The following is a 13439-nucleotide window of genomic DNA, read 5'->3' as shown; positions in this document are numbered from 1 at the left end:
TCCTGTGATAGTGACTACGAAAGGGTTTAATATGGAAAAACAAAGTTCTCAGGGGAAGCTAATGAAAAACATAGGTTTTGGCTATGGATACAAAGAAAGAATGGGAACCTTGGGATATAGAAACACCAGGCAATTGAGCTGTGTGGTTTCTGTACAGATGAGTGGCATAAGGACTGAAAGATAGGCAGCAGAAACTGCTGATGGAAGTAGCCTCTAGAGGAAAAGGTAAACTACTTTCAGGAATGGTGGTGTGTTCTTTTTCTTGAAGAAAGAAAGGAACAAACAAACCCAACCTCCCTTATATACATATATATATATACACACATATACATACATATATAATATACATACATACATATATATATATGTATGTATATTTGGGCTAAGCTCTTTTGTGCCCATAGCTGCAGAGGAGAGTTCAGTGTTTTGATCCCCAGCATTTAGGTTTGATTCTCAGAAGACTCGTTCTACTCAGTTCTCTTTAGGTTATTATTCATATTTTGTGCCAAGTACATTCTCCCCTTCCCTCCCTACCCTTCTGACAATAACCTAAGTTGCTGAGAAAAAAGGTGTAAACTACTGATGTACTTTTATGTCTAGTAATGACTGTGTGATCATAACTTCATCCAAAAAACAAACAAACAAACAAACAAACAACAAAAAAAAAACCTCACCAAAAAGAAAAGGAATACTTTCATTCTATAATGTCCCTTGAGCTGGACTGACCTAATTTCCTTGCATAGTTCACCTGTTTGCCTGCCTTCCTTCCTGCCCCGCCACTTTCCATAACATCACCCTGCAGAGACAATCTGCCTGCTGAGCACTGCTCTTCATTGTGTGCTGGAGGCATAGCTGGGCAGCATCTCTACATTTTTCCTTTTCTGTTTCTGTGTATCCATCACTACTGCTTAGTCAAGCCTCTGGCTTACTTCTTTCTTCTAGTCTGCCTATGTCTGTCTCTAACAAATGTCCTTCATACAGTAGGTCCTTCCAAACAACTGGTGTTTACTGTGTGTCACCATATCAACAACTACCTGCTCTGAGTGAGACTGTGTCAGCTGTATCTTTTTCATGAGCACCCTGAAAACTAGCACTCCTACATCTTTGGTGCCCATGACAGGTAAGGTGATGTGTGATCCCCACCCAAAAAACCATTCCTCAAAGCAGCCGAGGTTCTGCTTCTGCCATCATTGCCATCAACAGTAATTGTGGTGTTCACTAAGATATCTTGATGAAGCTTAAGAGAAGTACAAGTCTATGGTATCTGCGTGGCCACTGTGTCCTTAATGTTCACAGAGGCCTCTTGTAGAAAATTTGCCTATATTTCTAGTTATACCAAGGTGCAGTGTGAATGATGTATCAGTCCTACTGAAGGGTTGTTTACTTGGCTCTGCAATCTCATATGTGCTTTATCCAATATAGCATCATCACTAGTAAGCTGTTTTCAGAGTGTAAGCTCAGTAAGACAAAAAGTTTGCATTCTTTTGAATCTTTGTCCCAGTCTTGGTATTTCCAAGGAGTAGTAGTTGATGATGTTTCTGAAAACCTAGGATTGTGTTTCTTCTAATCGAGAAGGTAATTGATGTTTGTACCAAAATCAGACATGATACTGCACTGAAGGGTTATGCTATGTGAAATTCTCCTTCCTCTTGACCAAAGGTCCCTGATCTAATACCATATGTTCTATATGAGGTGTACAAGTTTTCTCAGCTGTGTTATTGAGTGTTGTTTGAAAACAAAGAATTTGGTTTTGGCTGTTCTTTGAGTGTCAGTTGTAGATATGCAAAAAAGGGCCTGTTTAGGTCCTCTCTTTTAGGTTGCTTATCTTGGTGGTTTGGGTTTTTAAATTTTTTTTCCTTTTTTTTTTTTTTTTTTTTAATATTCCTATCTTTTGACCCAATAGTAGAAGTGAAATAATAAATAGCTTTTGCATGGCTCATGTTCCAACATTTGATAGCTTCTGTTTCTGACTCTCCAAGGCAGTTACATTCCTTCAAAGTTCCTTTCCTTAAAAGTTAAATTCCTTTTGATCTTCAATCCATAATTCTGTCTATCTGCTATCTCTACTGGTAGCTTATTGCTTAAATTTTCACATCAGAAAAACTTTCACTGTGGTTTTGTGGGAGATTTTCTTGTATTAAGGCTACTCAATTAGGCAGCAAGCACTCTGTAAGCAAACTCACAATGCCTCTCCCTGTTGCAGCAAGACTCACAAAACAAGGATCTCACTTGGATTTTCACATCTTTCTTGGCTTGTGTGGTTGGACCAGTTTTGAATTTGTAAGGTTTAGCATTGGAGTTAAGAGATGCTGTTTCTGATATTTTGTAAAAACTTAATGACAAAATGTTGGCTATAAAAGGGCTGCTACACTAGAATTAGCCTGTCCAGAGAACAGTTGGCTACAGCTGTAAAAAATTGAGGCCCGTGATGAAAATAACTTGTACAGGGAGAACCATTCCTTTATTTGCTAAAAATATGTTCAATGGAAAAGCTAGCTGGGGTTATAAAATTCAACTACTTTACTACTAACAATTTGAGATGTGAGTTCATGGCAGTCCAGACTTGTGACCTTCAGTGAAGTAGCACTAGGGCATAATTGGTCTGCAGGTCCTAGAGTTGAAAAACAAGCTGTCTGAGAAACAGAATGGATTCTAACCCATCATAATCCAGAGGGATCATAACAATCTCTTAACTGAACTTTTTCACAACCTTCAAAGGTTGTGAACCATAAACAACAGCAGGTACTTTTTTACTACCCTTAAGCCTATGGGCAATATTTAGTATACAAGCAAAATGCCAAGCTTTTAAGGAGACTTTGTAGAAAAACTGAGAAGGTGTTTAGCTGGCCAGAAAGATTTTCATTATTTTTGTCAAAATCTTTAAGGGCAGGAAAGTGTTTCTTTAAAAACACCTTCCTTGTTAAAAATGCCCTTTCAATTTCTCATTCTGCCTCTTGGGTGTTACTGTGGAGTCCTGGACCTCTCCTGTTTGAACACGTGATCCTCCTGCCAGAAGATGTCTATTGTGGGCAGGCTCTGACTCTGTATTTTAGTAACTCCTGAAGTTTTAAAGTGTTTATATTACACAGCTGAAAGTCTCCTGTTTCATGAGCTCTGCACTGGAATGCGGTGGAAGAGACCCAGGGCCTGTGGCCACCCAGATTAGAGTTTTTTGTATTAAGGTCCCTATATGGTTTTGTTAAAGACTTCAGCTCTGTCTCTGTCTGTCTCTGCTCCTTGTTTGGGAGGCTGGTGGGAGGAGAAGAGTTGAAGGGTCTATATAATCTCAGAGCTTTCAGATACAGAGTGCACCATCCCAGAGCAGCTATCACCAGCCAAGCACTGTCAGGGTAAGTGGCACGGAACCAATAGTATGATTTACAGATTGCTGGAGGAGTTCAATTAAGTAATGTCAAATGGAAGCTATTCAGGAGGGTGTACTGCTGTGCTGTAGTTTGCTTAAGCAAACTTACTTATTAGAATTGAGTTGATAAAGTACTTGTAGTATCTATACTGAGTTGACTTCATTTTATAGCACTTCTGAAAGGGACAGAAAAGTTCTACCTAATAATTTTGCTGATTCTACCAGCACTTCAGCAATTGTATAAATAAATGGTTTGTGTAATGCCACAGCTGGAACTACAGCTATGCTCATGTTTAAATGAACTCGTATGACCTTGGGGTATTAGTCTGGGGCAGAACAAAGTTCCTGAAGGGGTATGCAGTAGTGTTTCTTAGCAGATTTGCTTCAGTGCTGTTAACCCAGTGTAATGTACATGAGTGTTTTGGGGCATGTGACTGCAAGAAGAGCGGGAAGTGTGCAAATTAGCAGCATGTAATAGGATAAAATGAGGATGTGTGTGTATTCATCCTACTGTTCTGTAAAATGCCAAATATTTTATTAAGGAACACACACAGACTTCTTGTGAAGCTGGAGTTCTCTTCAATAGCTTGTTGTGGAGATTGGTGAAGTGATTGATTATATTTAGAAGTAAAGCCTATTGATGACTTGGGAGAAAAATGTCCTGTCTTCCACAGTACTCAGTGACATTTGCTGCTCTAAGATGTTGCTACTGCATACCAGAGCAGCCCTGAGCTGTAACTCGCTGGTTGGCAGCAGAGCCCTCTGTCTGATTTTTCAGCTTTTTGTGCTTTATTACTAAATATGGTTTTCATTTAGAGTCCACTAGGCTCAGAAATGTAGCCTTTCCTGCCCCCTTCTTTCCCCTCCCCCCAGTGATTTTTGGCATTGCACTAGCTGCATTGGTTTGAACAAACCCCCTGACCTCGAACTCTGTTCCAAAAACAGATGGTTGAAAAGCCTATTTCCTAATTAGGAAATGGTTTGTCCAAACCAGTCTGTTCATTCATGTTAGATAACAGTTGTACTCCATTCAGTAAATATTTGAATATAAAGAGCCTGCTTCCCTAGGAGTTTAATAAATTAAGAAATCGCAACCTACTTTCCCAATTATAGGGATAAAATATCTGGAGTACATAGAGTTAGGATTTCCTTATCCGTGTCTTCTCCTGGGAATTCTGCCCACTCATCCTGCAGGAGCAGGGTTGCAGCCGTGTCTGGTGGCTGCCTGGGCAGAGGCAGAGGATCTCAAATGAAGCATTTGGAAGAACTGCCCATGCTTGTTCCATCCAGGTAGAGGATGAACAGATTGTGGACTCCCTTGCCCACTGGCCATAGCTCTTGCTGACTGCATTTCCATTTTGTCCCGTGCTTCCAGTATTCCTGTGGCAGAAGGTTTTGATTGCATGTGGAGCCAGCTGGTCCATGGATGACAGCTGTCTCCTTTAGCTGTTAACACATTGCAATTTGTTGAACTCTGCATGGAAGCACAGGCTCGGAGTGAGCCAAGTGATTCCCTAACACACTATAAATTGCAAGCAAATAGTTCTTCTTGAGTCCTGGTATTCAGTTCTTGTTTCTGTAATCGACTTTAATACAAAGCCTTCAAAGTATTTTTATTACCCATATTATCATCCTATTGCCAGAGGAAGAAAACAGTTTCTTTTTACTGAGTCAAGGAGCCAACATAAATTGCTCTGTCACTCTACAAATGTAGCTTATTAGGCTGCTTTGAAATGATGATAGAGAAATGGTTTTAAAAATACATACTGTCTCTGGCTTCATTTTAAAAGTGGGATTTTTTCCTGAGTGATTAGGGAAGGACTCAAAAATGGTTGCTTGCCTTTTTTTTTTTTTTTTTCCCTTTTTTTAATTTAGAACATTTTTTCTCTTTTAAAAGGTTAACCACAAACTTAATTGGCCATCTTCACCCAGTGGGTTAATATCTGCTTCAGAAAAACACCCCTGGTACATGCATAGCATTTCATGTGGTCAGTTGTTGGGAAGAATAGGACTAAAAGGGAAAGATGAACTGCTCTTACCTTTGACAGTTTTCCACATCTGTCAGGACTTTATCAGCATGATAGAAAAGTGGGAGAAGTTGTGCTGAATCCAATGCAAATGGATCTTTGTTTTTGCAGCTGTCAGTTCAGTGCTCTCTTTTATCCCCCACCCCCAGCCGTGGATTTCTGTGACCAAATTTAGATAAACATTTGCTGCTCCTTGATCTCTCTGCCCATGCTGCAGGGCTGGAAGTCTCCTCTGGAATTCCCTGGATAATCCCTAGTGCACACAGCCCCTTGGCAGACATGGTTGAAACGTCTCACGCTTTCAAAAGGAAGCCCATTCCCTCGAATAGCTCAGCAGCCCTTGATTGTCAGACCGGGGCCATGCCCCTCCTTGCTGTGCTGGCTGCTTACATGCAGCCATCTCTGTCTTCCGGGGTGGAGGGGGAGGGGGGTGTCTGATATATTAGTTTTTTGGGTTTAATTCTTCTCTGCTGTTTTCATAGGACTGTTTTCTGTCTGGAGGGCCAGAGGACACTGACGTAGAAGATGTGTGAGGAAGAGGACAGCACTGCCCTTGTGTGTGACAATGGGTCAGGGCTCTGTAAAGCCGGCTTTGCCGGGGATGATGCTCCAAGAGCAGTTTTCCCATCCATCGTGGGTCGTCCCAGGCACCAGGTGACGAACTACTTTGGTTATTCCTTACTGGACTCATAGAAGGCTTTGCTGTCCTGACCCCAGCTCTTCACCATTCCCTATGTCTTGGGCTAGTCCAGCATGGGGTGATCTGTGTAACACAGTAATTCCAGGCAAAATACTCACCTGAGTGAAAGCAAGTCTCTTGCCTCATGAGAGAAATCCTTCTAAATTTTTTCTCTCCCTTCTATACCATCTTTTGTGTGCCCCATAACTTTGAATCAACCAGAGAACTTGGTGAGTACAGCTAGTTTAAAAAAAAAAAACAAAGCCAAAACAAAAACCAAAAAAACAACCCAAAACCCAAGTAAGCCCAACACAGAAATAACTGGAAATTCTGAATGCCCTTAAAGCTAATGATAGGTAATATGTGGAAAACTAAGGGAGGAAGAAGTTTTTAGTTGGTTTCCTAATAAACTTCCTGAGTTTATTCATTTAGTTGTATCGCAAATAGGCACTTGCCTAGGGTTGAACTTCTTTAGCTTCAAGGTTTACATTTGAGTATATGATGCATTCCACTATATTTTAATAGTTTTCAAAATACATTTATTACCTGAGTTGTTAAATATAGGGAGTTTATGAGATGGATCATCATCAGCATGAACTAGAGCAGCTTGGCTAGGCCACAACAAACTAACTCATATAATTAGCAGATCCACCTAATTGCTTCTATGTCACCTAAGGCCCTGGTGGAAAGAAACAAGCTGGTTGTAAGATGTGGCACTTAATATACCCAGCAAATGCATTTTAAGTTCTTAAGGACTGCAGAAATATCTGCCTGTCAGTATAGAAGCTACTACTACCGGATCCATGAAAATACCTATGAAAAAGCTTGTACCATTAGATTTAAATTGCCTTTCTCTAATTACAGTATTAGAGTGTTCAAAAAGAGGATTAAAAAATGTTGAAACTTAAGCTTTGGGAAATATAAAGTGTGTATCGCTCCATCTTGACCCTTAGATGGCACAATTTAGCAGACAGTTAATCCATAAATAATAATGAAGATTAAAACAACTTTATTTTTCCACTTTATCTTGATGTTATTAATATTGTACTTGTTCTGTTTACTTAAACTGTAGTGCAAACATGAACTCCAGGGATTTAAGTGAACTAAACATTTAATACTGGCAATTTAAGAGCAACAAATAAGTCTGCATTTGTTGGTATTTGCAAAGTATATTGTAACTAGCATAACTGGCAGTTGGATTTATTTCACAGTTAATGTTTTGTCTACTTTATGACACTTCTCCCTGAGGGACTAACTCAATTTGTATTATTTTATAGGGTGTGATGGTTGGTATGGGTCAAAAAGACAGCTACGTAGGTGATGAGGCTCAAAGCAAGAGAGGAATCCTGACCTTGAAATACCCCATAGAACATGGCATCATTACAAACTGGGATGACATGGAGAAGGTATTTCAGCTTTGAAAAGTTCATGTGTATCACTAGTAAGCAAAACTATTTAAACCAAATGTTTACCCACTAAATTTTAGATGAAAGTGTCGTGCTATCCAGTGTGGTTTAATGAGAAGCTTGTTAACAGCCAAGGTTAACTTGCATCTAAAGCTTGAGTATCACTAGAAGTCCATAGGGAGTTCTTTTACTCCCATCTGATCTTTGCTAATTACTGAGGGGTGGGGGGTGGCAGGGTAAGGAGAAGGGAGGAAAGAAGGAAAAGGAATAAATCAATTTGCTAGTAAGAAAATGGAAATTAAGAAGGTGTCTGTTTCAGCAAAAATGCAAAGTGTGTATGTGAAGGGCACTGTTTATACACATACTTCTTAATGCTTGAAAGATAAGCAATATTGCAGTGCAATGCATCCATTTCAGAGCCAGTTCAGAGGATGAAAGGCTTTCAGAACCGTGTTTAGTCACGGTTTGCTCAGATAATATAATTTCTGTGATTCTAAGGTGGTATTCCTATTTAATGTTGTTCTGTGAAAACAGAACTATTTGGAACAGTGAGGACATCACAACACACTGTAAATGTGTGGAGTCAAAATACTGTAGATTTTACTCGAAAGCAAAGCCTTTTAGATCCAAACATACTAACTGATCCCTAATCACCACCACCTTGAAAACAAGCTTAGCAAAAACTTCTTGGCCTTTAGAGTAAAGTTTCTGGTCAGTTTACTTCTTATTAGTGTCTTAACCTCCTCATTGCAATCCACTTGGCCTCAGATTTTTACAGCTTGTAGGAATGAGTTGTGTGGAGGTGATAAACACAAGTTGACTTTCAACCCCACAAACCATTTACCTTCCTTTCTTTTTATGAACTCTCGGGCTGGCCTCTACAAATGAAAATATGAAACTCTCAAGAAATCTATTATTTGTTGAACTCTACGTATGTTGTTCTGGAAGTGTTTAACTTTCAATAGTTGAAATAGCATTGCTGGAACTAAGTCTGTCCTGCTCTGTCTCTTCTACTGTAAGAATAACATCAATTTTCATTAGCTTATGTGTCTTTAAAGTAAGCTATATATTACTAGCAGTAAAACTTGAGGAAAATGCTTTTCTTTCTATACTTATTCTGGTAATCTCTATGAAGGCAGTAAGAACAACTGCATGAGAAACATCACTAGTCTATATCTAGGGCTGTAAGCAGAGAGCTGGAGCACACCACCTGTCTGGAAGTGATCCTGAGCTGCTGGATGATAGTGTTTCTTTCCTTTGGCTTCTTCCATTATCCTCAGATCTGGCATCACTCTTTCTATAATGAGCTCCGGGTTGCACCTGAAGAACACCCGACCCTGCTGACTGAAGCACCGCTGAATCCCAAAGCCAACCGTGAGAAGATGACCCAGGTGAGCTCACACTAAAGCCATGGGATAATCCAACTTTGCTGTTCAACAGGGTATGACCTTCATCATTTCAGTTAATCATGTTGTCCAGTAGTCTCTCTCTCTCTTTGTTATGGAAGATGGAAAGTGCATAGTGACTACCTATTATGTTTACATATTATTACATTTACTTTAGAAAATCAATGTATCCACTTCAAATGTGAGTACTTCAGTCTGTCCAAGCTTTATGACATCCTAATCTATTTTTATGCCCAGGCCTATTACAAAATTATCTTTAATATGAGCACATGTCTATACTAATACCTTAAAGATATATGCCAAATACAGGGAGATACCTTATTGGACAAATATTTTTGGATTTAGATTTTTTGTTTTACTTCCTTCTAAAACCTTACCGACCATTGAGAAATATGAAAATCTTGTATTCTACCTCTCTTTCAGTCAATTGCTTCAACTAAGCTAACCCCCTCAGTATTAAGACAATTATTTTCATTGCATTTCAGATTATGTTTGAGACATTCAATGTGCCAGCCATGTATGTAGCTATTCAAGCCGTTCTGTCCCTCTATGCCTCTGGACGTACCACAGGTAGGCCTCTGGGAATACGACATAGACTTTGAAATAGTGACGTGTGCTGATGAGGGCCTGGGAATGAATTGTGTTATCTTCTCAAAGGGATCGTGCTCGACTCCGGGGATGGTGTCACCCACAACGTGCCAATCTATGAAGGCTATGCCCTGCCACACGCCATCATGCGTCTGGACCTGGCGGGCCGTGACCTGACAGACTACCTCATGAAAATCCTGACGGAGCGTGGATACTCCTTTGTGACCACTGGTAAGGACATACTGCTGACTGAGAGGGAGAGTTTTTAATGTGCAATGTTTCTACTGGCCTTAGAAGGACCAGCAGTGGTCCTTCAGTTAAACAGGCGTGAGAAGGATTCAACATCAAAGTCCCTTGCAAGACTAGCAAAGATTTGTTTAAAATATGGGGAGGGTGTTGGAGGATGACAGGGAACAACCTGTCAGTATGTCTGCGTCCTTCCTGAATGCAATTCTAAATATTGAATCCTTTTGACAGCGGAGCGTGAAATTGTCCGTGACATCAAGGAGAAGCTGTGTTATGTGGCCCTGGACTTTGAAAATGAGATGGCCACTGCTGCATCTTCCTCCTCTCTGGAAAAAAGCTATGAGCTTCCTGATGGTCAGGTGATCACCATTGGAAACGAACGCTTCCGCTGCCCAGAGACCCTCTTCCAGCCATCCTTCATTGGTAAGCTGAAGGACTGTTCTACCTCGGTAAACTGCACATAAATATCAAGTCCATATTGTCTTTTGAATCTGTTCCATTAGTAACTCAGACCTATACACAAGTTGTCCTAGCATCCATTATAAAATAATCTTTCGGAACAGCACTATTAATATGGTGGGAAGAACCTCATGTCAAACAATTAGGCAAAATGCTTTCCCAAAATAAACCCACAATGTTTATTCCTGGCTTCTGGCATTGGACCTGTGCCATTTTGTGTGTTTGAATGTGCTTGCCAGGAGTATGTAGCAGTGGCAGGGGAAGACAGGCAGGCAGGAAGACCTACTTTTATTTTTCCAAAAGAATGCTCCACATCCTGAATCCATGGTTCATCGCATTTTCAGAGCAAAGCCAAGGCAATGCCATGCTAATCAATATCCATGAAGGCAGATTTGCAACTGGGTCACACAGAAATTCAATGTCAGTTCTGCCAATCGGCAGAATTTCAGCTCAAACATAAAGTAGTTGCATACCTAGAGATATTAGGACATATTTTGACTGTTTTGTGTCAAGCTAACTTAATTTAAAAAGAGAAAAGAAAACAAATTATTCCAAGACCATATAAGGAATTCTTAGTACAATTGAGATTGCCTGCAAAAGCCGAGTGGAAACTTTACTATTCCACACCCCCACCTTTCTTTTTAAGGAGGAGATGTGTGCATAAGGGGGAGAGGAGAGCTGTACACCAAGGAACTCTTAAGCAAATAATTAGGCGACTGAAGAATGACTTTCCAGATTTCCAAAGCTCTGAAGACCGTCTTCTAAAGAGATGCTAAAGTTCATGTTCTGTGGTTAACAATTTTAAGTCTTTGTACTGCTTCCTCAGTGTTCTGTTGTACCTTCCCCAGGCATGGAGTCTGCTGGCATTCATGAAACCACTTACAACAGCATCATGAAATGTGACATAGACATCCGAAAGGATCTTTATGCCAACAATGTGCTGTCTGGAGGCACTACAATGTACCCGGGTATTGCAGACAGGATGCAGAAGGAAATAACTGCTTTGGCTCCTAGCACTATGAAGATCAAGGTATGTAGGGTGCAATAATTTGTAGACTATATGAGCTGGCATTTACAAAGTCCTAAAAGATCTAGTGCGATATAGTGACACTTTACAAAGTAAGTTGCTTTTAACATATTTTGAATCACATGTTTAGCAAATAATCATCACCTGGTAACTTTGGTGCTGGAAGAAGGGAGTCCTCTCATCTCTCATGTCTTTGTTCATGTTGAATTCTGCCAACTGCCCTAACATGGGCAAAGAAGAATAGCGTGGACCCAGCAGCATAAATTTTCCTCTGGGGCTGTATGTGAGATTTTTTTTTAGTCCTTTTTATCTGATGGACATGGGAAAAGGGAAATGCCGGTTTTGTCTTTGGTCTACAAGTTCAAAAAACCAAGGAGACTCTGACAAACCAACCTTCCTCCTTCTTGTTTTTCTAAGTCCTCCTGGACTATCATTATTTGTTTCCAGAGCCATTATCTTCCTTTTCATATGAGGCAGTGAGTACACAAATACATCAGGGATAGGGGTTAATGTGGAGGCTGACTCAGGAAGAGAAATTGAAAGTATAGACTTATATAACAAATTGTTAACTTTACTGCTAGCTGTAATGCCAGGGATGACACTAGCACATATAAACAGTATTTTTGTTAATATCAGGTATAACTGCTTTACTAATTTTGTATTAAAAATGCATTTTATTCACAGTAGACAATTGTAATTAATGCTTTTATTTCTTAAACAGATCATTGCTCCTCCTGAACGCAAGTACTCTGTCTGGATTGGAGGTTCTATTCTTGCCTCCCTCTCCACTTTCCAGCAGATGTGGATCAGCAAACAAGAATATGATGAAGCTGGCCCATCCATTGTTCACCGCAAATGCTTCTAAATTGCTTTATCTTTATATATCTCCTTCGTGTGAATGTATTTGGGAAAATACATTCTTATAATTTCATTCCATAAATGCTTCATCTTAATTATCTAATTAATTGGATACTGTGTATTTTTTGTAATAAATTTTAATTATGTTACAAAATTGCTGCTCCTATTTAAAAAAACAAAACCAAAAGCCACGCCGTGCATGTGTGGAGATACCATTACAGCTGGTTTGAAGCACCATCTTGTGACATGAATTTGTTACTACACTGTACTGGGCTTAAAGGTGATACCTTTAGCTTAGTGACACCAATGCCAGAAAATGCTTACCTATCAGGCTGCACGTTCTCAAAGTTCAGCCTCAGAAAACATTTTAATCTGCAAACAGAACATGATTTTTCCAAAGTTCTGGGCAGTACCAAAGGAGCATAGCATGTGTTCAATATCAGGATGAGCATGGGCACTCTGCTTTGCATCTGCTCTATCCAGAAATACTTTCTCTCCACATCACTTCTTAATTCACAGCTGTCATGCTGGAAAAGCCAATTGCTTACAGGATATCAGAGGTGTACAATGTGTACCACAACATTTCTGTGTTTTCTTTGAAGAAACAAAGCCTGTTCCTTTGGGAGCATATCTAAACACTAATATTAGGTTGAACATATGCCCTCAGGATGAGTGCAGCCTATTATTTTTATGTTGTGATTTCTAGCAAGATCTAAAGAGTAATTAAGCTGGCTTAATACACTTTCTCTTCAGAACTAATTTTTTTGGGGGGTGGAGGGGGTGAGTAATGTAATCAAAGTAGATAAAATAATTTAGACAATTTTCTTTTTCTGTGATTTTTCTGATTCCTTTTATAATCCTAAATACATCAAAACTTATAGTTAGCTAAAAGCATATGCATAGAAGCTGAAGCCAGTAATACTGTCTGAAAAGTATATATATATATATATATATGAATAAAGAATTCACTGAGACAGGCCTGAAAAAGGTCACTTCTAAGGAACTTGCTGCAATCTGTGTTCATTAGAGTTCAGGATAAAGGATGCTATTTATTTTTGTTAACCTATTTTCCTCCCTAAACTCAATAGTTTATCTCACTTGCCTGTTACTTGTTGTCTTTCAAACTGTAAGCTTTTTGCAACAGCACCTGTTATTTACCTGCATAACCCCGGGGTTCCAGATCTTGTCCAGCTTCCGAGTGTTAGCACATGTTGCAAACCTCTTTGTACTAACCTCATTACTTAAAGTGTAGGTCATCTAAGTTCTTGGAACAACTACTAAATAAACTCTTGTAAAAGCAAATAACTTTGTATGGTTCTTTCTTCCTTCTAACTCTATCTAGACCCTTTTATCTAACACTAGGTCACAAAGGGAATCCT

The 13439-nt window shown here is 39.5% G+C and overlaps 1 protein-coding gene across 1 annotated transcript; it reads left to right on the top strand.

Moving 5' to 3' along the window:
- The first annotated feature begins 3243 nt into the window (after window positions 1-3243).
- On the top strand, window positions 3244-13362 carry ACTA2 (actin alpha 2, smooth muscle). The gene is made up of 9 exons (XM_027880488.1): window positions 3244-3350; window positions 5874-6045; window positions 7348-7476; window positions 8757-8867; window positions 9368-9452; window positions 9540-9701; window positions 9948-10139; window positions 11024-11205; window positions 11924-13362. The coding sequence occupies exons 2-9, from the start codon at window positions 5917-5919 to the stop codon at window positions 12065-12067; spliced, it is 1134 nt and encodes a 377-aa protein (XP_027736289.1). The 5' UTR covers window positions 3244-3350; window positions 5874-5916; the 3' UTR covers window positions 12068-13362.
- The last annotated feature ends 77 nt before the right edge of the window (window positions 13363-13439 follow it).

The sequence above is a fragment of the Empidonax traillii genome, unplaced genomic scaffold (genome assembly GCF_003031625.1).
Source record: "Empidonax traillii isolate 1590-97213 ecotype Southwest subspecies unplaced genomic scaffold, ASM303162v1 scaffold70:size1330859, whole genome shotgun sequence".
NCBI classification, from domain to species: domain Eukaryota; kingdom Metazoa; phylum Chordata; class Aves; order Passeriformes; family Tyrannidae; genus Empidonax; species Empidonax traillii.
This window is presented reverse-complemented; position numbering and strand designations above follow the sequence as displayed.